At 36.2% G+C, this 24,033-nt stretch overlaps 1 protein-coding gene across 2 annotated transcripts in view; it reads right to left on the reverse strand.

Annotated features, from left to right (window-relative positions):
* gfra1a (gdnf family receptor alpha 1a) overlaps window positions 1–24,033 on the reverse strand; it is a 334,792-nt gene that overhangs the window by 98,930 nt on the left and 211,829 nt on the right. For both annotated transcript variants that reach the window (XM_030156164.1, XM_030156163.1), the window contains one exon: window positions 2,111–2,289. In XM_030156164.1, the coding sequence (XP_030012024.1) occupies window positions 2,111–2,289 (179 nt within the window). The remainder of the gene's footprint in view (window positions 1–2,110; window positions 2,290–24,033) is intronic.

Below are 24,033 nucleotides of genomic sequence, written 5' to 3' on the forward strand. Positions count from 1 at the left end.
AATAGAATAGAATAGAATACACCCAACTAGACTAGACTAGACTAGACTAGACTAGAATAGAATAGAATAGAATAGAATACACCCAACTAGACTAGACAAGACTAGAATAGACTAGACTAGACTAGACTAGACTAGAATAGAATAGAATAGAATAGAATAGACTACAATAGGCTAGACTAGAATAGACTAGACTAGACTAGAATAGAATAGAATAGAATAGAATAGAATAGAATAGAATAGACCCAACTAGACTAGACTAGACTAGACTAGACTAGAATAGAATAGAATAGAATACACCCAACTAGACTAGACTAGACTAGACTAGACTAGACTAGAATAGAATAGAATAGAATAGAATACACCCAACTAGACTAGACTAGACTAGACAAGACTAGAATAGAATAGAAAAGACTACAATAGGCTAGACTAGAATAGACTAGACTAGATTAGACTAGACTAGACTAGACTAGAATAGAATAGAATAGAATAGAATAGAATAGAATAGCCTGTACTGTTGTTGTGTGTACAATTAAATTAGGAGTGCTTCTCCAGTCAATGCCACAATATTAACAAGAAAAGCACTCACAGAGCGCAGACCTCCACTGAGACAGATCTGCCCCCCCACCCCCCCATCCCCGATCACAACCAAAATTGAATCATTTCTTCCTTGTGCCAGTATCAACATTTCCTGAAAATTTCATGAAAATCTGTCCACAACTTTTTGAGTTATCTTGCTAACAAACAAACACGCACACAAAGAAACAAACACGCACGCAAACACACAAAGCAAAGCGATCACAATACCTCCTGGTGGAGGTAATTTAAAAAAAAACAACAAAAACAAACAAACAGTACATCAGAAGATAAGAACAGAGCAAATACAAAATGGCAAAAACTAAAAATAAGATAAGAAAATACTATATATATATATATATATATATATATATATATATATATATATATATATATATATGTATATATATATATATATATACAAAGTAAAATATGAATAACTAAAAGTAGAATAAAAATACACATAAAATATGAATAAACACAATATTAACAGTATTAACAGTATGTATACTGTATCTATGAACTCAGTCTATATAAAAATAGTACATGTATGTTTGAATAAATATTGAATAAATAGTGCATCATTATTATTGCCAGACATAGTGTCTGTGAACTGAAGCTGCTCTTGTATTGGTTGAGCTCTTGCTTCGGCTATTGTTATTTATACCAACTATGAATCTGGTTATTAAAAAAAATCTACAGATATTCTATACAAATGAACTCTTAGTATTAGTTGACCCCCCTGTGAAAGGGGTTAAAAAAATTAATAAAGTACATGAGGTAAATACGCTTGATAACTGACAAAAGAAAACGTCTTAAAACCTACTGTAAATGCGTTTTCTAATTCTTCAAATGTCATCATTTGGTAGTTAGCAGTACTTTAATAGGATAACAAAGCCACTATTATTCCGAGGTAAATGTTGAATGATACCTATTGATGTTGACAGAGTTAGAGCGACAGTGAGCTGAGTTACAGCAGAGGCACGTCACCACAGTTTTATTTCAAACAAAGAAGATAAGTTGCCGCTTAAGGCTGTTCACACAGACAGCTCTTTACAACGAAAAAAGAAAACCAAATTATACATCACATGATTAACACTGTCATGCGTTCTTTGTAGTTTGTTATTTATTCACACTGTTGCTTACTTGAAGTGCCCCCAGTTAAGATTTTCCAAAGGGACGTCTTGAGTGTTGGGGTTGTAATTACAATGTTTGGCATCTTTTTTCTTTTTTTTTTTTTTTTTTACAATATGGCCCAGACAGCAAAAACATCTTTTGTGTCTGATGTCTGAATCAATGTCAAAGCTCTGCTGAAAAAACAAGCCCTGAACAAAAAGGCCCACATGATTATTTATTGTGATTTTGACAACCAATCTAACTTAGCCCTCTCAAATTATTCTCCCTTTTGAAGCAGGTCCTTTGCGATGGACATTCAACTTTTATCAGATATCACTCATTTGGAAAACCTCCAGTGTGTGTGCTTTTTAGTGTGAGTGTATATATATTTTTTTAGAAGCTTGTGTCAGAAGTGCCTTGCCTTGTCAAAGAACTGCCGCAGGGCCTTGTGGCACTTCCTCTTGTTGCAGACTTCAGCAGTGGAGACTCGGGTGGTGCAGGGGCTGATGTAGGCAGAGCGATACTTCTTACAAGTGTCGTTCAGGTTACAGGCCTTGGCAGCGTTCAGGCAGTTATTCTCTCTGGCAACTGCAGGTTCACCTATGGACAAAATGAGCAGAGAAATAGAGGTTTAATAATCTAACCACGGGAACAAACATGTCAGAAGGTGTCTCGCCTCTTCTGAATATCAATAACCTTTTATTGGGAAAGTGACTATTTTTGGTCATTTCCGCAAACATGACAAGACAGTGACAGCAACAGTTACAGCGAGGACAGTGGGTCAACAATCTCAGGTCCAATGTGGTCTACAGGGTCTGTAAGGTCCACCTCTGCATGAACAGTCAGAGTACCTGCTTTGTTAGGTACCATGAAGTAATAATAAACTTTACTCTTGTTCTTGATCAAAATACAAATTTAAGACTTTTACAAAACTACTATTTTTTTTCCCCCAAGACCTTGACTTTATGTTTGTTTATGGTAAAATCAATAGAGAACATTTTTTCATTTGCAATGATGATCTGGCAAGAGCCCCCAACAGACAAAAACACAGCGATAATGTTATCAGCACTTAGGTTGTTGGAATGTTCTAAAATACATGAATAAATAAATAAATAAATGTTCCTTTAACATTACATGTTTTTTTTCCCCTGTATTTCTTATACAGTATATACTTCTTCGATTTTTTTTTTTTTTTAAAGCCACTTATGGGCAAGGAACCAAATATGGTAACTTCACTGACCTTGATTTTCTTCATGACAACAAAAATTTTTGGAAAATTTCACAAAAGTAAATCTTGTTATGTCCTGCAATAACACACTAAGGCTGAAATTTCAGACTGTTTATCATGAAGAACTGGAAGAAATATGGAGAGCTTCCTTTCTAGGAATGGGTGATGGAAGTGGAAAAAGTAGCTGCATATGAAAGAATGTCATATAGGATACAGGACAAGACGGAAAAACTATCTTTTGAAATTGAGCAAATACCTGGATACTTTAGATTTCATACACTAAAGACCAAGGGGATGTATACTGAAAATACTATGATCCCATATATATGAGTACTCAAAGTGTGTGTGTGTGGGATAAAAAGCCATTATATTTCATTTCATTTCATTTTATTTATTCATTCCAATCTAAATGATTGGAAAGGTGCAGGATGAAGGAAACTTATAATGCCTGCCCCTTTCTTGAAACATCTGCTTACATCAGATACGTTGCCATTACAGTTATTGCAGTAAACAGTTTACCTGATAGTCAGCGCAAATAAAACTAGAAGCACTCGGAGAGCGCAGACCTCCGCCAAGGCTGATCAGTGCCCCCCCACCCCCACCCCCCGTGGGCCCCCCCCACCCCCGATCACCACCAAAATTTAATCATTTCTTCCTCATCCCATTTCCAACAAACCCTGAAAATTTCATCCAAATCTGTCCATAACTTTTTGAGTTATGTTGCACACTAACGGACAGACAAACAAACAAACAGACAGACAAACAAACCCTGGCAAAAACATAACCTCCTTGGCGGAGGTAATAAATCCAACATCCATAAGTTGAATTATGTCATTACAAGCTTCTCTATTCTTTCCCTATACAACCTCTTAAACTGAAAAATATTTGTACAGCTCTTCTCTTCCACTGCCAGATAATTCCACATCCTGACACCCACAACAGAAATACACATTTTCTTCACATAAGTCCGCACCCTTTGCTGTTTAAAATTAATCCTCCTTCTATGTTCTTCATCCTGTGATACTAAAACAAATAATCTCTGCAAGTTTGCAGGCAAAAGTCCGTTTCTCGCTCTAAACACAATCACCAATGTCCTTAATTCAACCAACTCTTTAAACTTAAACAATCCTGATTTAATAAATAACTCATTTGTATGTTCCCTGAAATTAACATTATACATGATTCTTATTGCTCTTTTCTGTAATAAAAACAATGGTTCTGTGTTACTCATATTGATAGGAAGACCCTTTCTTGTTATGAGTGGGTGGGTAATTCTAATTTTAACGTTAGATATATGATGATGTCATGTTTGGAAAAAGAATATTAAAAAAAATGCAAGTGACAAAAAAAGACATTTCAGAGTATTTCTGTGAGTGCCGTATAAAGGGTTAAAAGTCCAGTTATCAAGCAATCTACTCTGAATATCTTGCTCATTAGACGACCCCGGAATCATCCTCCCTATTTGAGAACTCCATTTTTACCCAGAAAGACAGAGTGCAAACTGAGACCGCTACTACATATTTATTGCTTGGTGGATTTTCATCTGCTGATGACTGCATTTGTAATTGATTTGACAGCAGCAGTGGGAGTTAGTTTGTATAATGTATGTTTGTCTGTAGTGTTAAGTTTGTAAAGAAAGTTTTTATTATATGGATTATTGTTGTTTTTTTATTGATTGCTCTTTGTTAAACAAATTTCCTCTTGGGAACATAAAACTTTTACTCTTTTATAATCTCCAGTTAATACATGCACATGGTTATGTCTTTCTAAGACTCCTATTTCCACTGATTTGTTCAGCCTGTTCCCCTTTTTTTCTTTTTCAAGATGGATGCAGAAAAGCTAAACTATCTTATTTTATCTTATTGTAATGTGGATGAAAGTTTGGCAGGAAGTTTGCTCAGTGTAAATTAAACAGCACAGGATGTGTTTATAAGTTGTCAGGCTTAAGAATTTACATTGAACTAGACTTTTATACATATGGATGAACAGGAGAGGCACTGTTCGGCCTCTACTATGGCTTTCACTTTCTACAAAAATACAAAAACAAACGAAAAGGCCAATAAACGCTGCCATACACACATTAACCCCAAATTAACACTAACACAAGAACAGTGCTGAACGCTGCACATAAAAATAACACATAATCAACATGCCCAGTACCCACAATGCAATGTGGCAAACACGCTACATTATCTTATCTTATTAAAAAGTAGCAGAATAAAATAAAATTATACACACACACACACACATATATATATATATATATATATTTATATATATATATACACACACACACATTAAAACACAATTAGAACAGCAATTTGTACAATATGTACTACACCACGGGTAAGTAACCTGTGGCTCTGGGGCCACATATGGCTCTTGGGCCCTTTTCCAGTACAATGTAGCTTTGTCCAAAACTATATCGAAATGATTTTTTGTACACATTTTGCCATAGAAATAAAGTTATTCTGATGTTATGCTGTACCCCTAGACTGTACCCCAAATAAATTAAAAAAAAAAGAAGCAAAAGTTGACTACTTTAATTTTATAACACTGCAGGTACTCGTCTGTATTCACCATTGCAAAGAAAGCCTTCACTTACTAGTTGATTTTTGCATCAAACAAATGTAATGACAAATATCACTGTTTTCTTTAGTTTTGTCATGTCTTTGTAGTTCTGTAAATGCACTGAAGCATTGAGTTATTGTCCACATATTCTGTACAAACTAATCCTAAAGAGCTTCTTAAAGAGTTACCAGTTTGAGGAAAGGTATTAAGGTATCTTTTGGCTCCAGACAGTTTTGTTTTTCTTTTTCTGTCCTAAAAGGGCTCTTTAGATTGCAACCCATGTACTAGACAATGTATTATCAATATGATAATAAAATAAATAGACATAAATGCGCATGCAAAATTGTTGTATTATTAAAATTATGTGGTTGTAATGTGGAATAATTCTAAAATATATTATAAAATTTTGTATTTGAAATGCAAACCAGCTTGACAAACCATGATGTTTCATTTATTATGCGACATTTTCAGGTAAAAAAAATCGCAAAAAACATAGACCTTAAAAATATACGGAGATACAGACTATACAGAGCTGCAGATTAACAGGTGGAAATCACAATCATTGACACAATATACTTTTACGCTCACAAAAGATGAACAGAGAATGTTCATGAAAGACTGAGAAATTCTTGCAATAGCAGCCCCTCATGGGTAAATTCAGGAAATGGTCTCTATACTGATAAAAGTCAGACATGTGGCGCTGGGAGTGATTATATGTAGTAGATTATGTGCAGTACACGGCAAACAACATCTGATAGCTTTATTTTGTGTAGTGCATCATAGCAGATGATAACCAATGCCTCTGGGACATGTCACCTACTGTCACATAGTCATTACATATGTTGAGACAGATGGTGAGCTCTGATTGGTCAGTACTAAGGGTAGGTAAACTTCCACACACTTTCATACAGTCACGGCTTTAGTAAGATTAATATCACAAACAACCTATGATGAAAACGTCATTGTAGAACACCACACTAGTTCCAGTAGTAGAAAACTTCCACATGATTCCTGTGAAAAATGGTTCAAATGCCAAATCAGTATCCAAGTTATAAACCTAACTCTGGTCTGAACTAATGTGTAGAATGTCATGTATATCAGCCAGTCCAAGGCAGCGGTTCATGACTGTATGAACATGCATAGAGCTGTAGAGACAACATAACATAACATAACATAACATAACATAACATAACATAACATAACATAACATAAAGTTGGGTAGGGTAGGGTAACATAACATTGGGTAACATAATGTAGGGTAACGTAACAAAATGTAACGTAAACGTAATGTAACATAACTTTATGTAGCATAGCATAACACAACACAACATAACATAGGGTAGGGTAGCGTAATGTAATGTAACATAACATAATATAATGTAGCATAGTGTAGTGTAACATAACATAACATAACATAACATAACATAACATAGTTTAGTAGTTTTTTTGTAATTGGCCTATTGTTTGTAATGGACTGTATATATGAGCTGGTTATCCAGACATTAGCTATTGTTAAAGAGGCACAATGAAATTGTTATATATTTGTGTGATATTTATTTTATTTTGTGGTTGATTTATTTCCATATATTGGAGCGTCCTTTAAAATGTTGAATACATTTTGCCTACTTATGTTTGAAATAAAATCTATCTATACCTATAGCATAGCATAGCATAACATAACGTAACGTAACATAGGGTAGGGTAGCATAATAACGTCACGTAATGTAATGTAGCATAGCGTAACATTGCATAACATAACACAACACAACATAACATAGGGTAGGGTAGGGTAGCATAATGTAATGTAACATAACATAATGTAATGTATAGTGTAGCATAGCGTAACATTGCATATTTACATTTTGCCTACTTATGTTTGAAATAAAATCTATCTATACCTATAGCATAACATAACATAACATAACATAACAAAACACAACAAAACAACAAAACATAACATAATGTAATAGAACAAAACATAACATAACATAACATAACATAACAGCTCTACATTACACTACTACTGCAGCGTTAATGTGACTACACAGGAATAAAAAGAAAGAAAAGGCAAGTGCCAGCTGCACAATCTGAGACTTTTTGTCCAGTAGAAGTAAACACGGAAAAATCACTTGTGTCTGTATCTGTGTGTGTTTGTGCGCGAAGTAAGAATACACAACTCAATGTACCAAATCACTACAGCGGTGTCTCTGGTCTGTAAAGCCCTGCTGGCCAACCAGATGAGTGTGTACACTCTGTGAGTGAGTACACCTCCTGTAGTCATCAAAGTCTCTGCTGCTGTGCCTTGCTCATCTGTCAGCCTACACTAATTGCCAGTCTTCTCCCCGATTCACTATTAATTAACATTTTCATAGAAGTCTCCCCCTACTGCTTTTTTCGTGAAAATGGAGCAAAAGCAGCATTTTTTTTTCCCTAATGAGGACCAATTAAAACAGGGGAAGGTCAGCTTGACAAACGAACAGGATTGTCAGCGGGTGGGGGTTGGGGGGGGTGGGAGCATGGGAGTCAACAACCTGAGTAGCTGATGGAGTATTACGTCTGTGCTGAACGATGTTAATAAGATTCAAAGTGTGAGGAAAGAAGGGATGGAGATAAAAGGGACACGAACATGAAGTGTGTGTGGGGGGGGGGGGGGGGGTGGGGGGGGGGAGCTGAGAGGAGGAGCTCTTTAACGTAAATGCTTCCCAAAAACTTCACACACAGCGCTCGTTCATCCCATTCCTTTCACCTTAGTTTTACCTTTCCTTTCCTATGCCCCATTTCCCTGCATTTGTCCCTGGCTCTGCTCCGTTGGTCCCGCCTCCTTCCTGTCAGTTTAAAGGCTCATTTGGCACAACTCTTCTGTAGGAAACATGTTGGTTCTGTGCATCAAAAGGGAATTTCAGCTGTTCCAAATAACATGTTACCCCTATGAGTATGCAGCACTGACTTTCATCTTTAATATGACATAAAATGCAGAATACTGAATGTTTTCAAGTTTTAATATCTAGATTCCAACCAGAGGTGATTTCTCATAGACTGCAAAGGAAGCCCGGCTTCCCCTAAAATTACGAAAATTAAATGGTTAAGTATGTTCGGTTGTGTTGACATTTCATCGACTACAAATGTGTTAGAACACGTTCATCTCACAGACGAGTTCGTTCATAATCAGTTTTATCACAAATCAGCGGAAGCGATGTTGTTCACTTCTCATACATTCCCGTGTCTCTGTTTTCTCATTCGATCTCTGCTCAGTGCATTTGTCCATAGACACTCAGCGTCCATACACTTCAATGGGACTGAGTGGAACAGTTTTTTTCATTGCCTCAAAACTGGACGGTAATTGGATAAATGCCACGATTTTGTCCCGCCCCCGGACGCTCGGCGTCTCTGGGGGTGAATGGAGCTGTGGGTGGAGCTCGGCCGGGCTGGACGCTGCTGATTGGAGGATCACTTGAAAGGCTGAATCCCGTTTGATTGACAGCTATTTTGAGATCTACTCCTTCACTTAACAGAGTTCAGTTTAATACCGTCGCGCATTCTGCTGTGAAATCAAGAGAGAAACCGCTACGAAATTACTCGTTCATTTCTTGCACTGTAAATAAAACACACTCATTGTACTTCCTTGTTTCAATTGAACATAATTTCAATGTTTTCTTGTTTCAGTTACATAATTTATTTATTTCTTGTTCGAGTTAAATATTGTTTTGTAGATGGTTAAATCAGTCATACTGTTGGGTAGGTCGGCGTGAACTAGTTATCAAGTCCCTGGAAAAGACACCTACTTGGTACGATAAGGTCACTGAACATTTTCTTAAAAAGGAACGGAGGGCCGAATTTATATTTAAATAACTTGACAAATTTTTTGATGTAAGCCGACAATGAGCTTCCCCTCTCTGAAAGACGAGCAGCCGCCACTGATTCCAACAGATTCCAAGGTGTGTTTCTACTAGTTATGCAAGTGCTTGAAAACTGAGAGTGAAAACTACAATGCCAGACCCTCAAAATTCTCAGATTCAGAAAGCTTTATTAATCTCAGAGAAACTTGTTGTGTGTTACGGGTATAAATTACAAGTATACGAAAGAGCTGGAAAGAGAGCAGGACAGAAATTATCAATATTACAAACAATTAGCTACTAGCTAATGTAGCTTCATATACACTCACGGAAAACATTATTAGACCACCAAAAGTAATAATAACAAAAAAAAAGGTTATGCAATCAAGTCCTAACTCCTGTGTGTATCATGTGACTAAAACAGACAGAAAAGAAAACATGGAATGCCTAAAAGCACTGTTTTTATCAGTACAATGCCACAGCTATTGATGTAAGAAATTAAGTGATTTTGGTTATTATCAAGAAAACATGGAAAATGTCTAGATATCAGCTCTGAGATTAAACCCTTATGAGCTATTTTCGTTGTTATCATTATATTTGTCCAAACAGATGTACCTTTAGTTGTACCAAGCATTAAAATGAACAAGAAATGAAAGAAAACAAGGGTGGTCTAATAATTTTTTCCACAACTATATACAAATACAGATCTAAAAAACACTATTAAAACACAATTAGAATAGCACTTTGTACAATATGTATTAGACAAATATTATCAGTCTAAGTAAAAAAAAAAAAAAAAATTACACGAATAAGTGTGCAAAATATTGTATAATTATAATTATGTGGTTATAAGGAGGAAGTATACAGTCTTTGTGGGTCATAACTTAATATTGATTAACACTGAGATGCATCCGCTGTGGTGTCATTTATCCTTAACAGTGGTTATCCAATATCACAAAATGTCACACTGGCTATTTCTGTCTATAGCTGCATTCATTTTTTAACAGGATCTTGTATTGATAATGGAGAGTCGGTCCACTGTGTAAAGTATTTTCCATCACATCCCAAAGATTGTCAGTGGGGTTCAGGTGTGGTGGAAAATTCGTGTGTGAAAATGATGTCATTGAACCACTGAACCAACCCCACATCACAACACTGCCCCCACAGGCTTGTACCGTAGGCACTAGGCATTATGGGTAATCACTTTATCTGCCTTTTCTGGACACCCTGATGCGACCATCACTCTCAATCTGGACTCATCAGATCACATGACCTTTTTCCATTAAAAAAAAAAGTCTAATCTTTATGCTCTTTATCAAACTGATGGTCATTTAATAAATGTGACACTACTCACTGTATCAGGGATAATTAATTTTATTTTCTGATGATATGTTTTCATTAGCATTACATAAATAGCCTGAACAAATCTTCGGGTATAAGATAAGATAAGATAAGATAAGATAAGATAAGATAAGATAAGATAAGATAAGGGAAAAATTCAAATGTACAGCAGCACAAGATAATAAACACCAAATACAACAGAACATTACAGAAGTACACATAAAATAAGATATTACTGTAGTTTAATTGGTTATCATGATAAGAAGATACTATCATATTTACTGATCATTGCATTTGGAGTAAATATTTAAAGCGTATATAAATATTATAGTTTATATTAAAAACGGTTGATTATGCAAATCTGATTGTGTGTGAGGTGACTAAAAAAAAGTATAGGAATGCTTTGTATGGATGTTTTGTGTTATTGTAAAAAATATATGTATATACAGAGGAAAATGTGTGTTAACAAAGCAAAGGAAGCAGATCTAGTTTGATTATTAGTTTGTAAAAAGGGGTGGGAGTCAATAAGTTATACTTCTTCCCACTCCTTTTTGAGTGCAGAAAAATGTTATTTTTTTTTTTTTTTTGGACCACGTTGTATGATTCTTTGTTATCTGATGATTCTATGCGCTCGAAATAAACTACTACTACTACTACTACTACCAATATAATAATAATAATAATAATAATAATAATAATAGTAAATAAAGTAATGAGCATCAACAGGCTGCTGCCACCCAGCGCCTTCCTGAGCCTAAATATATAATATATACACTGAACAAAAATATAAATGCCCCACTTCTGTTTTTGCTCCCATTTTTCATGAGCTGAACTCAAAGATCTAAAACCTTTTCTGTGTACACACAAGGTTTATTTCTCTCAAATATTCTTCACAAATCTGTCTAAATTTGTGTTAGTGAACACTTCTTCTTTGCTGAGATAATCCATCCACCTCACAGGTGTGGCATATCAAGATGCTTATTAGACAGCATGATTTTTGCACAGGTGTGCCTTAGGCTGGCCACAATAAAAGGCCACTCCAAAATGTGCAGTTTTATCACACAGCACAATACCACAGATGTCACAAGTTTTGAGGGAATATGAAATTGGCATGCTGACTTCAGGAATCTCCACCAGAGCTTTTGCCTGTGAATTGAATGTTCATTTCTCTACCATAAGCCATCTCCAAAGCTGTTTCAGAGAATTCATGAAGAAGACTGTGCGAGGAAAATGGTGGTCACACCAAATACTGACTGGTTTTCTGACCCCCCTGGACCACCCAATACAGTAAAAGTGCACATTTTAGAGTGGCCTTTTATTGTGGCCAGCCTAAGGCACACCTGTGCAATAATCCTGCTGTCTAATCAGCATCTTGATCTGCCACACCTGTGAGGTGGATGGATTATCTCAGAAAAGGACAAAGGAGAAGTGCTCACTAACACAGATTTAGACAAATTTATGAACAATATTTGAGAGAAATAGGCCTTTTGTGTACATAGAAAAAGGTTTAGATTGTTGAGTTTAGCTCATGAAAAATGGGAGCAAAACAAAAGTGGGGCATTTATATTTTTGTTCAGTGTAATATGCACGAACCACATGTTATATATTCCATTAATACCTAAAAACAATTAACAAGAAGGAAAATTCATTATGCACTTTTAAAAAGAGATTTGTAATGCTCAATATTCACTAGTTTCAGTCTAACTCAGTGTGTAAGGACATTAAAGTGACGCGAACACACTTTTCCTGCAGTAACCTGTTTACCACTCTGTGTTTTTCTGTACCAGCTGTCAGTTGAACGGCCCACGCTACTCTTCCCACCAAAACTTTTCTCATTTCTCTATTTCAAAACACACTCAGACACCTCCACTCCTGCTGCATCTCTCCAGCATTTCAGCCCTCACGTCTGCCTTCAATTTCCTCCTTCCTCCTTCCCTCCGTCTGCCTCTCCTCTAAGGATCAGTGTAGTGAAGGATCAGACACATAATGTTTTTTCCCTGCTGCTTCACATCAACTGGCTGACTCTCATCTGTTAACCCGCCAGTCATCCCCTGGGCAGCGGAGACCGACTTGTGTTTTCATGTGTTTACGCTTTGAGGATGAGACACTTTTAGCATCGTTTGTCTCATTTATTAGACTTGGTCAGTCATGCAAGTGCATTTTATGTTAGAGGACACTGGACACAGGGACCCCTGATATAAACAGAGACATGGACTTTAGAAGGGTTTATACTTTAGAGCTGCAACTAGGGATGACTTTTAGAATCGATGGATCTATTCATTACACTGGTCAACAACAAATTTGTTGTTTAAGTTTTTTGTGCTGATTTAGGATAATTTTGATGTGCTGAATCCAAAAATCACATTAACCCTCCGGTATCCTGTCCAGCAAGGCCCTTACTAAGCACCAAGTGTGCCTTTTTTGCAAACTTCTGGAATAATATCAATAAAATTTTCATAGAGTTTGTTTTTAATTCTTTAAGACGTTTTTTCTATTTCATCAACTTGAGCCGTAAATAAAAATACCAAATTCTCAATAATTGTCACATTTTTTAACCCTTTAAATGCCGTGTTTGTAATGTAAACAAACCATTTTTTGGATGCAAAAAACACACACACACAAAAAAAATTCAATATACTACATAAAAAGTGGATCACATATTATTTGATTTTTGCAGCCTGGCATATGTCAGTGATGAACAACATTGGTTAATTTGCATTATTATTTTTGGCACTAGGTTAAATGTTCAAAAATACTAGCATCTGTCATCAAGTGTGCGTAAAATGCACACCTATAAATCAAACTATTAAATATTATATATTGATTTATTTTACTGCTCTAATTTGATTTTACTGTTGTAAATCAAGGTCAGCCCTAATCATACATATCAAACGGAAGAAATAGTGCGTTTTAGGCACACTTGGGAGACAGATGCTAGTCTTGTAATTTCCTTTTGTTTACAATGTGTAAATTTTAGTTGGTGGCCAAAATTTTAAAGATCATGCAAAAAGGAACAACTTTTGAATTCTAACCTTATTTAAATTGTGAAAAATAACAAGAAGTTTTGTAAAACGAAGTGCAAAGTGTGCCTAAAAGGTACACCCAGATACCGGAGGGTTAATTTTGCTCAATCGGGTCAACTTTCTGAACTATGCTACATATTGGCTTTTTAACATTTTTGCTTACATTTATGGGCATTTTCACATCATATGATACAAAATTCTTTCATATTTCTGGCTATAAACGAGTTCTGAAGATTTTACTTTTGCCAATTTATGATTAATGTTTTTTTTTTTTTTAATATTACAGGTGAATGAAATGGCTTCGACTAGAAGATCCTGACGTATTCTGCTATATCTGCAATGAATACACCATTGTACCTAACAGGAATCAAGTCACAAGTTTCATAAAGTGTGCTTACCAATCTTATTTTGGTATTAATTATTATATTTTGTGAGAAGATCAAATTTTTCAAAATCAAATTAGCAAAAAAACCTGACCTGATTGAGAAAAACAGATGTCATTTTTGGATTTAGCGGTGCAAAAAGGTCCTAATTCAGTTGAAAAAACCTAGACAACTTGCAAAAAGCATTTTTTGTAACCCAGTGTTATTTTCTATGATTTGATTTGATTAAACAATTATTTGAATTGGCCAAAAAAAAAAAATTAGATGTGAAAAAGACACGTCTGATGTGTGGCCATTTGGAACGAGAAAGCTGAGGGGGGGGGGGGGCTGACACCGAAATGGGGGTATAAGTCTGTTTAACTATCAATATCAAAGAGCATGTTTTGTCAATGGCAAACTTCTGTCTTTCTGCCTTTTTTTCTTGTCTCTTCTGTCTACACTCCATGTTGTTTGTGTTGATCCTGGCATAGGGTGACCAGATGTCCGGCTTTGTGCAGGACTGCACAGCATTATGACCATTTTTCCACGTCCCGCAAATTGAGACGATGCCTCGCATTTAACCCTTTCATGCATGAATTGTGAGAACCTTTGTCAAGATTTTTTTCTTCAGTGTTTTTATTCCTCCTTAGGCATGAAAAAAAAAATGTGATCAAGTTTTTTTTTTCCTATGGAGTTACAAAAATATCCATGCATTTAATTTTTGAAGCAAAGAAACGTGTTTAACATAGACATGTAGACATACAGGTGAGCGCTTCATCATTTAACAACTGTACAGTTTTCTGACAGTGAAACACTGATATCATGCTCTGTCTGTATACCCCCAGTCGGGGAGCGAACATGATGGCCGGGTCAGAGGTCATTGCCTTAAATTGCCTCCAGGAGACAAATAAAGTTTTCTGAATCTGAATTGTAAAGTCTGACGCTAAGTCTAGTTGTGTTATAAATGCATTTGGGTGTTTTGTTTTCAATTCCAACTTAGCAGATGAGTCAGTTTTCAGTCATAACAGTCAATAAACACCCATGTGACAACCTGTAACAGCCTTAACTTACATTATATTAACTAGGAGTCAGTCGGAGCCAGGAGTCTTGCAGCCAGCTTCCCTTAACTTAAAACTTCCACATTCACCACAGCTTCAAGTTGCTGTTGTTTCCTCTTGATAATGAGTGTAAATTTATCCTCTAGTGAAATGAAGTGATGACAATCTTAGTGGTTAACACAGCAAGAACAAGGACTTAATGCACTTAATAGATAACGTCTCCCGGAGGACCAACAGATAAGACGACTTTAGCTCTAACACTTAAGACACGTCATTATTTCATTACACTGGGAGAACATCAGTCCTCATGAGGGTTTTTTGTGGCGACTATCATGGTGCAAACTATAAATATCGCTGACACTTCCCCTCCCACGTTACAACACGTCTAAAATTTCAAATGCACCCTCAGCATCTGGACTTCTTCCAACCCCTCCTAGCCTCATGGATCCTCAACTACCAGCACAAATAGTCTAAACCAGTGGGTCTCAACTGGTCTGACTTCAGGTACCAACTATCATCAATGACAAGTCACGACCCAAACTAATAACAGTTAAACTTCTCAAATTTATTTAGCCTCTTAAGACTCATCTATGGGTTTTCTGTCCACATTTGTGGACAAGAGTTGCACAACTTTATACAAAAAAAAAAAAAAAAAGAAAAGAAAACTGTCCACCACAAAGGACATTCCATGAAAATTTAAAAAACTGCATCTGAAAAAACTGTGGCATCATGATGTTTCCAATATAGGCACTTATTTAATAAAAAATAAAGAAAGCTTGTACTTTGCTGACATTTCCTGGGTCTCAGGAGGTTAATAAAAATATGGGTGTGTTTTGAACCTGATATAATACAGAAGATCACAGTATGGAGACACAGAAGACAACTTCAATGTTAAACCAAACTGAGCTAAAGGTGGTGACGTTAAATATGGAAATATTCCCTTTAACACTAAACTGTAGGGATGTCCCGATCCAGTCTACAGATCGGTATCGGCTGCTTATCTGGCATTTTTTAAAAGATCAGATCAGATTTCGTCACGAGATCCGGTTCTGGGGTGGGGGTAAACACTAGTGATGTGACATTCACGAACGAATTGAATCTTTTGAATGGCTCTTTGAAATGAACGATGGGAACCGAGTCTTTGTAAAGAGCCGTTCATTTTTTTTTTAAGGAGGGAGTGCCTGATTGCCTGTCAATTTAGCGTCACTAGGGACTCCCCAGTGATATATACACATATATATATATACAGGGTGGGGAAGCAAAATTTACAATATTTTGAGGCAGGGATTGAAAGACAGTGTATGACCAATTAGTTTATTTAAAGTCATGAGAATTTATTTGCCACAAGAAAATTGACAGAATAGAAAATGTTTTTATTCTATGTGTCCTCCTTCTTTCTCAATAACTGCCTTCACACGCTTCCTGAAACTTGTGCAAGTGTTCCTCAAATATTCGGGTGACAACTTCTCCCATTCTTCTTTAATAGTATCTTCCAGACTTTCTCGTAATAGTTTTGCTCATAGTCATTCTCTTCTTTCCATTATAAACAGTCTTTATGGACACTCCAACTATTTTTGAAATCTCCTTTGGTGTGACGAGTGCATTCAGCAAATCACACACTCTTTGACGTTTGCTTTCCTGATTACTCATATGGGCAAAAGTTTCTGAAAAGGTATGGATAATAGTGTTAGGTATGATTATGACATCAATATATGTTTGGTTTCAAAACAACTGACGTAGTGCCTGCTGAGAAAAAACAACTAAATGTTCATTGTAAATTTTGCTTCCCCACCCTGTATGTAATATACATGTCAGGGTAGAGACTGCGATCTGGTAGGATCGGCGATTCTACCAGTAGAGACTCCAATCCTAGTCTCTACCAGTAGAAACTCCGATCAGAGTCTCTACTGGTAGAAATTTCGATCCGAACCCTAACCCTAACCCTAACCCTTCTACTGGCAGGATCGGAGTTTCTACCAGTAGAGACTCTGATCGGAGTTTCTACTGGTAGAGATTACGATCGGAGTCTCTACTGGTAGAATCGCCGATCCTACCAGATCGCAGTCTCTACCCTTACATATATATATGTCGAGGCCCAAAACGGAATCTGGCCCGATTCAGAATCGGGCCGGCCCAGAATGGAATTCTATTCTAGGCCGGCCTAGAATGGAATCCTGCCGCTATAATGTTATTTTTATACCATGTTTAATGCAAATGATCTAAATTATTACAAAATCAATACATGGAATTTGCAAATATGTGAAAAAAAAAATGAAACAAACAACATTTTAATTGTAAACTATAATACACTTTATTTACAAATAGAACCTAGTGGTACTCCCCACCAATATATGGTACAGTGAAATCGACTGAAATTGACAATAGTTACTCAAGGTATGTAAGACTGAAAATGTAAAATTATGACAAATTATGGAATTATGGATCATTTGCATTAAACATGGTATAAAAATAACATTATAGCAGCAGGATTCCATTCTAGGCCGGCCTAGAATAGAATTCCATTCTGGGCCGGCCCGATTCTGAATCGGGCCAGATTCCGTTTTGGGCCTCAACATATACACACACACACACACACACACACACACACACACACACACACACACACACATATATATATATATATATATATATATATATATATAGATAGATAGATAGATAGATAGATAGATAGATAGATAGATAGATAGATAGATATATGTATGTGTGTCTGTATAAAAAAAAAAAAGACAAAAATGTGTGTTTTTTATCATTGTTGTTGTTGTTGTTATGATTGTATTTTACTGGTCTGACCCACAGATTGAATTGACCTAAAATGATTTTCACATCCTTGATAGTTAATATCGTCATTACAATTTTTGCATTTCACAAATTCATCCCAGGGGCCGGATTGGACTCTTTGGCGGGCCAGTTTTGGCCCCCGGGCCACATGTTTGACACCTGTGGTCTATACAGAACTGTGCCCCTAGTGTTAACAAATACATCTGCTGAACTCCCCTTGCACTCCTGGCAGATGGCATTGTCTCACACACACACACACACACACACACACACACACACACACACACAAATGAACACACACAGCGTACTCTGACAGGGCCCACACAGGGTTGGGGCCGGGGCCATCTGGAGGCCTGGTAGGGAGAACGAAGCCCCCCCAGTGGCTCATGTTTCCGATTCAGCCTCAAATTGATTATCATGTCGCCTGTTTCCTCCAGTCCCGCTGCACCCCCACCCACTATGCCACCCCCCCCTACCTAATTTCAATTACCACGGGACACCACAGGGTCGAATCCTGACCTCCCCCCTACCCCAATATTCCTCCCCGTACTCCCTCGTCTCCCCTTTTCGTCGTCTCCTTTGTCGTTCTTCCACTCTGTGTCCTCATTCTGCATCTTCTCTGTACCCACATTCATTCAGGTTTTTACTACAGTGATTCTGGATGCATTCCAACCATTGCCTCCCTTCCTCTTTCTCCATCATCATCATCCATCTCTAAACTTCTCTCTTGTGGCTCCCATCTCTCTTCTTCTCCAGTGTTTCTCTCCCTCGCCATCTGTCCTTTATTTTTTCTTCGGAGCAAAACAGAGTCATTTAATGGCCTTTAGTGGTCTCCGGATGTCTGTTCAAAACTTCAATATGACGTGGTACAATTCATCATAATCGGCCTTTTGTGATAAGTAAATTAGTGGAATTAACAATGGAAATTTCTAGTTTCTGCATGTTCAGCTGCTCTCTTTCTTTAAAGGTTTGATAACTTTGTGTCGTTTTACTTACTACCATGTTTCTTTTGTTATTCCAGTCAAGCTGATAATTCTATTGGTCTGAAAGGAATTGAATTTCGTTCCATAATTATTCCCCCCAAAAAAAAGGACGATCCATGATTCACACTTAACTATGCAAGTCTTGCTGTAAATACACATGAATTGATTGAATGGGAGCCATAATTGCACTCAAGGCCTGTGCAAGATGAAACTATTGTGTGATAACCGTAAAATGTCAATTGTTTCCATTACGTTTTGATGCATATCACACTCTTTGCACGAATATTTCCCATCATTTGGAGAAGACTTTGCATTCTTCCACATGGTACAGATGCAGGCACAAAAAACAGAGTGTCAATTTAACTCTTAGAGAGCTGAAATTAACTCTGTTTCAAATAACATTTGGTCCCACTCAAAATTTGGAGTAAAATTTACTTTATGGCCAGTGTCAAATTTTTTCAGAGTTAATTCTCCTCAATTTAGTGTCAAAATTAACACTGAAATGTGTAAAAAAAAAAAATTCCAACTTTTATTTATTTAGTGCTAGTCAAATATTGTGACAGGGGTAACGAAATCAAACAAACAAAAAAGACATGGACATTTGGCAAAACAAAGACGGGTGCAAAAAGAGGGTTACTTACAGCTGTGTTTGTGTTTGTGTGTGTGCGTGTATATATGTGTGATTGTTTATGATTATTTTGTGCGAGTTGGGCATATTCAGGTGGAGACGGAAGAGGGAATGAAAACAAAATTGACAGTCTACTAAGATAACACTTAGTCCCACTCAAAATTAGAGTAACATTTACTCTATGGTCAGTGTCAGATTTTCAGAGTTAATTCTCCTAAATTCAGTGTAAAAATATTTTATTTATTATTTCCAACTTTTATTTATTTAGTGCTGGACAAATATTGTGATAGGGGTAACAAAAAAAAATAAAAAAAATAAAAAAAATTAAGTTTAGAAGACATGGACATTTGGCAAAACAAAGACGGGTGTAAACAGAGCGCTATTTTCAAGTGCGTTTGTGTGCATGCATATGTGTATATATGTGTGATCATTTATGGTTATTTTGTGTGAGTTGGGTATATTCAGGTGGAGATAGAAGAGAGAATGAAAAGAAAATTGACAGTCTAGTAAGATAAAATTTGGTACCACTCAAAATTAGAGTAAAGTTTACTCCATGGTCAGTGTCAAATTTTCAGAGTTAATTCTCCTAAATTCAGTGCCGAAATTAACAATGAAATGTGTAAAAATATTTTATTTATTGTTTCCAACTTTTATTTATTTAGTGCTGGACAAATATTGTGATAGGGGTAACAAAAAAAAAAAAAAAAATTAAGTTTAGAAGACATGGACATTAGGCAAAACAAAGACGGGTGTAAACAGAGCGCTATTTTCAAGTGCGTTTGTGTGCATGCATATGTGTATGTGTATATATGTGTGATCATTTATGGTTATTTTGTGCGAGTTGGGCATATTCAGGTGGAGATAGAAGAGAGAATGAAAACAAAATTGACAGTCTAGTAAGATAACATTTGGTCCTGCTCAGAATTAGAGTAAAATTTACTCAATGGCCAGTGTCAAATTTTCAGAGTTAATTCTACTTAGTTCAGTGTCAAAATTGACAATGAAATGTGTAAAAAATATTTAACATTACAGTGTTTTCACACTGTTGAGAGTAAAATGATTACACTTTGTTTGAGTTAGTTTTACTCCAAATTTTGTTGTTAATATTAATTAATTAATATTGAAACAATGTAGAAATTCCCAAGGTGGGGGTTGAGAGATAACTTTCAGAATCTTCTTTAAGCGGTTCTTTTAGTAGAAGTGTTTGATTAAATATTTTAATGTTACACTCACAACAGAGATATTTTGCTCTATGCGTTTCTAACCATGATAAGTTTTACTCGTTCCATTGGCAGATTTTTTGCTTGAATTATGCTAAAACAAAAAAAAAAACTGAATTAAGCAAAAAAAAAAATCCGCCAATGGAACAAGTGAAAATTATCTTGGCAAGAGTTTTTGAAATAAGATTTTAAAGATCTATTGTCTAAAAATAAGTTCTTATATCTCACTGAAAAGTTACTCTTTAGGTGATTGTGTCTTATTTTACTTGTGATGAGATATTTGGACCAGAAATAAGAAAAATACACTTGGTAAGATTTGGATTTTTGCAGTGTAGGAGAAGCTAGTGATGCACACATTTGCAGAAGTTGAAGGAAACAATGTAAGAACTCTGGTGGTACAGAAAAAAACCTGAGTGAGTCCTTTACACACAGTGGTGAGAAAACCGTTTTTGGACACCCCATGCATTTGTGATATATCGCATTAGAAAGGCACTGAACTCTGCCAAGAATTGCACCATTGTCAAAACCCACATGGTTCCTTCTGCATGTGCATGGTTCTGTCGACATCACAACTGGATGTTTCCACAAGATAATGTCCCTTGAAACACATCCAGGGTATAAGATGTTGAAACTATCAAGAATTTAGATTAGTTTTTCTTCTTCTTAACAATACACACAAGAAGTGATTTGCATTCATTTGTTCTGATGCAGCCACACCTTTTCAAACACAAAAAAGGTTGGGTTTTTTTTGCAAATCTTTCAAAATAATAAGTAAGATTCTTTACTTGTCAGTTTGTAGATCACGTGTAGATGTGCACCACGCACCGAAATAGACCTTCTGCTTTTAACCCATCACTAGAACATGCAGGAACACACCATACACTGCAGATGCAGACTACGAGCGGTGGACTTGTCATATCAAGCACCCAGGGAGCAAATGGGGGGTTAAGTGCCTTGCTCAAGGGCACATCAGCCAGCAACTTCATGCCAGTCTGGGGAATCGAATCAGCGACCCTTCAGTCACAAGCCTACTCCCTACCGTTGTGAAAAATTTGATGGTTTACTGTGCAGATATCAGTACAAGTCATAATGGATGTGGAGGACTGAGGCAGTTTTTAACTTTGAAATGGAGTTAATCTCATAAAAAGACTAAAAACTAGCTGGAAGAAAGCTCATTCCAGTTTTAACCATTTGACATTTGTTTAGATTGAACTGACAGGAAGTAAAAGAATGAATGTAAAAGCAGAATGGTATTAACCCTTTATCAGGCAAGTGACTATTTTAATAATAATAATAATAATAATAATAATAATAATACATTTTATTTATAAGCGCCTTTCAAAACACCCAAGGACACTGTACAACAAGATAAAACAAACAATCCATAAAATACAAAGAAATAAACAGATTAAAACAAATAATTACTATATATAGAAATGACGTAGTAGAATGGCGATTAGATTAGATTTTTGGTAATTTCCACACAACGTACACAACACACTGGAAAAATCTAAATCTTACCAAGTGTATTTTTCTCATGTCTAATCAAGATATCTCATCACACTTAAAAAAAAAAGACAAAATCACCTAAAGAGTAACTTTTCAGTGAGATATAAGAACTTATCTTTAGACAATAGATCTTGAAAACTTATTTCAAGAAATTTTACCAAAATAATTCTCACTTGTTCCACTGGCAGATTTTTTTGCTTAATTCAAGATTTTTTTTGTTGAATTCAAGCAAAAAAAGTCTGCCAAAGATTTTCAAGATCTATTGTCCAGATCTATTGTCCGAAAATAAGTTCTTATATCTGAAAAGCCAGGTGTAGATTACTGCACAAAGTGAGAATTTGATTTTCCTTGGTCAGGATATGTACAGTCAGTCCAGCTTGGATTTCCAAGGCTGACAATTAATACTGAACGAACAAGAACTCAAACTATAAATTATGAAAGAGCTGCAGCATCTGAAACCGACCACAATGAACATTTGACAGATAAACCGTACCACAGTGCTTCAGTTTCAGCTTCACAGTTTGTCATGTCTGTTATGTTTTGTGATTGCCTCTCTCAACTCACCATATATTTTTTATTATTGAGTTTTTCTTTTTCTTTTTATAAATTACTAGAATTTCAGGCGACCCCATTTGAATTCCAAGCGACCCCCTCGTGGGATCCCGACCCCAAGGTTGAAAAACACTGCTATAAAGGGTCTAAAAGATTTTGTCCAACCTTTACTTTAACACAGGTTGCCTGTTAAGCTTGAAGAACAAAAATGACCTATTGTGGGTCTGTAAATGAGCTCTGTGTCCGTATCTTTGGTGCGACCAGTCAAATCTGCCATTGTCCTTGCTATTGTTACAGTGTGAAACAGTAGCCTCGAAAAAGCTATTTTAAATATGTCACATCACCGGCTCAGCAGTGTTGGTCATTGTCTTTTAAAGCCACTCCTGCACAGCATATTACTATAGATCACTGATCCAGTCAGGGGTCACCGAGGGGGAGTCGAGAGCACTTAACGGGTGTGTTTGTTTCAACTAATCATACCTCTGCAGCGGCGGAAATAACCACAGCTTCACACTGTGCCACTTGGGAAAATTACTGTAATTCAACTGATGCCTTTGTTTGTTAAGTACAATAAATATGAAGGATGTGTTTTGGTGGTATAGGGCAAACAGCTGAAAACAACACATTACTTACAATGCATTATGAATATGCTCTATTTTCTGGAAAAATTTGACCAAATAATTATGATTAAAACAAAGCAAAACATATATTTATCCAAACTGTTATTATTTATTCGCATCACTACAGGCTAGGGATGCACCGATACCACTTTTTTCCAGACTGAGTATGAGTACTTACATTTGAGTACTTGCCTATACCGAGTACCGATACGAGTACTTACTAATCCCATTCCAGTTGTTAGTTCCTTTTGCAAATGCGCTTTATTGTCGTTGTCATTAGTCTGACTGGAACAAAGTGCTGCTACTGACATTTAATGTGTTGGAATGAGTGTTTCTCAATTAATCCACCAGGGGGCGCCATTCTTAATTAACCATACTGGACAAATACCACGAAGAAGAGTAAAGTTTTTGAGAAGAAGAAGAAGAAAGTCAGTAATAATAAACATAGAGATGACAGAGGCAACACTAATGTGATACTAATATTGTGGCGTTTTCGCTGATAAGGTTTAAAAGTGAAGCTTCAGCAGGAAGAGAAAAGAGAAATAAGCGATAAATTTTGTTTTCACTTCCGCTGGTGGTGGTCTGCACCACTCTGTACCCCGGTGGTTCCTGGTGGT

Source organism: Sphaeramia orbicularis, chromosome 15 (genome assembly GCF_902148855.1).
Source record: "Sphaeramia orbicularis chromosome 15, fSphaOr1.1, whole genome shotgun sequence".
Classification (NCBI taxonomy): Eukaryota; Metazoa; Chordata; class Actinopteri; order Kurtiformes; family Apogonidae; genus Sphaeramia; species Sphaeramia orbicularis.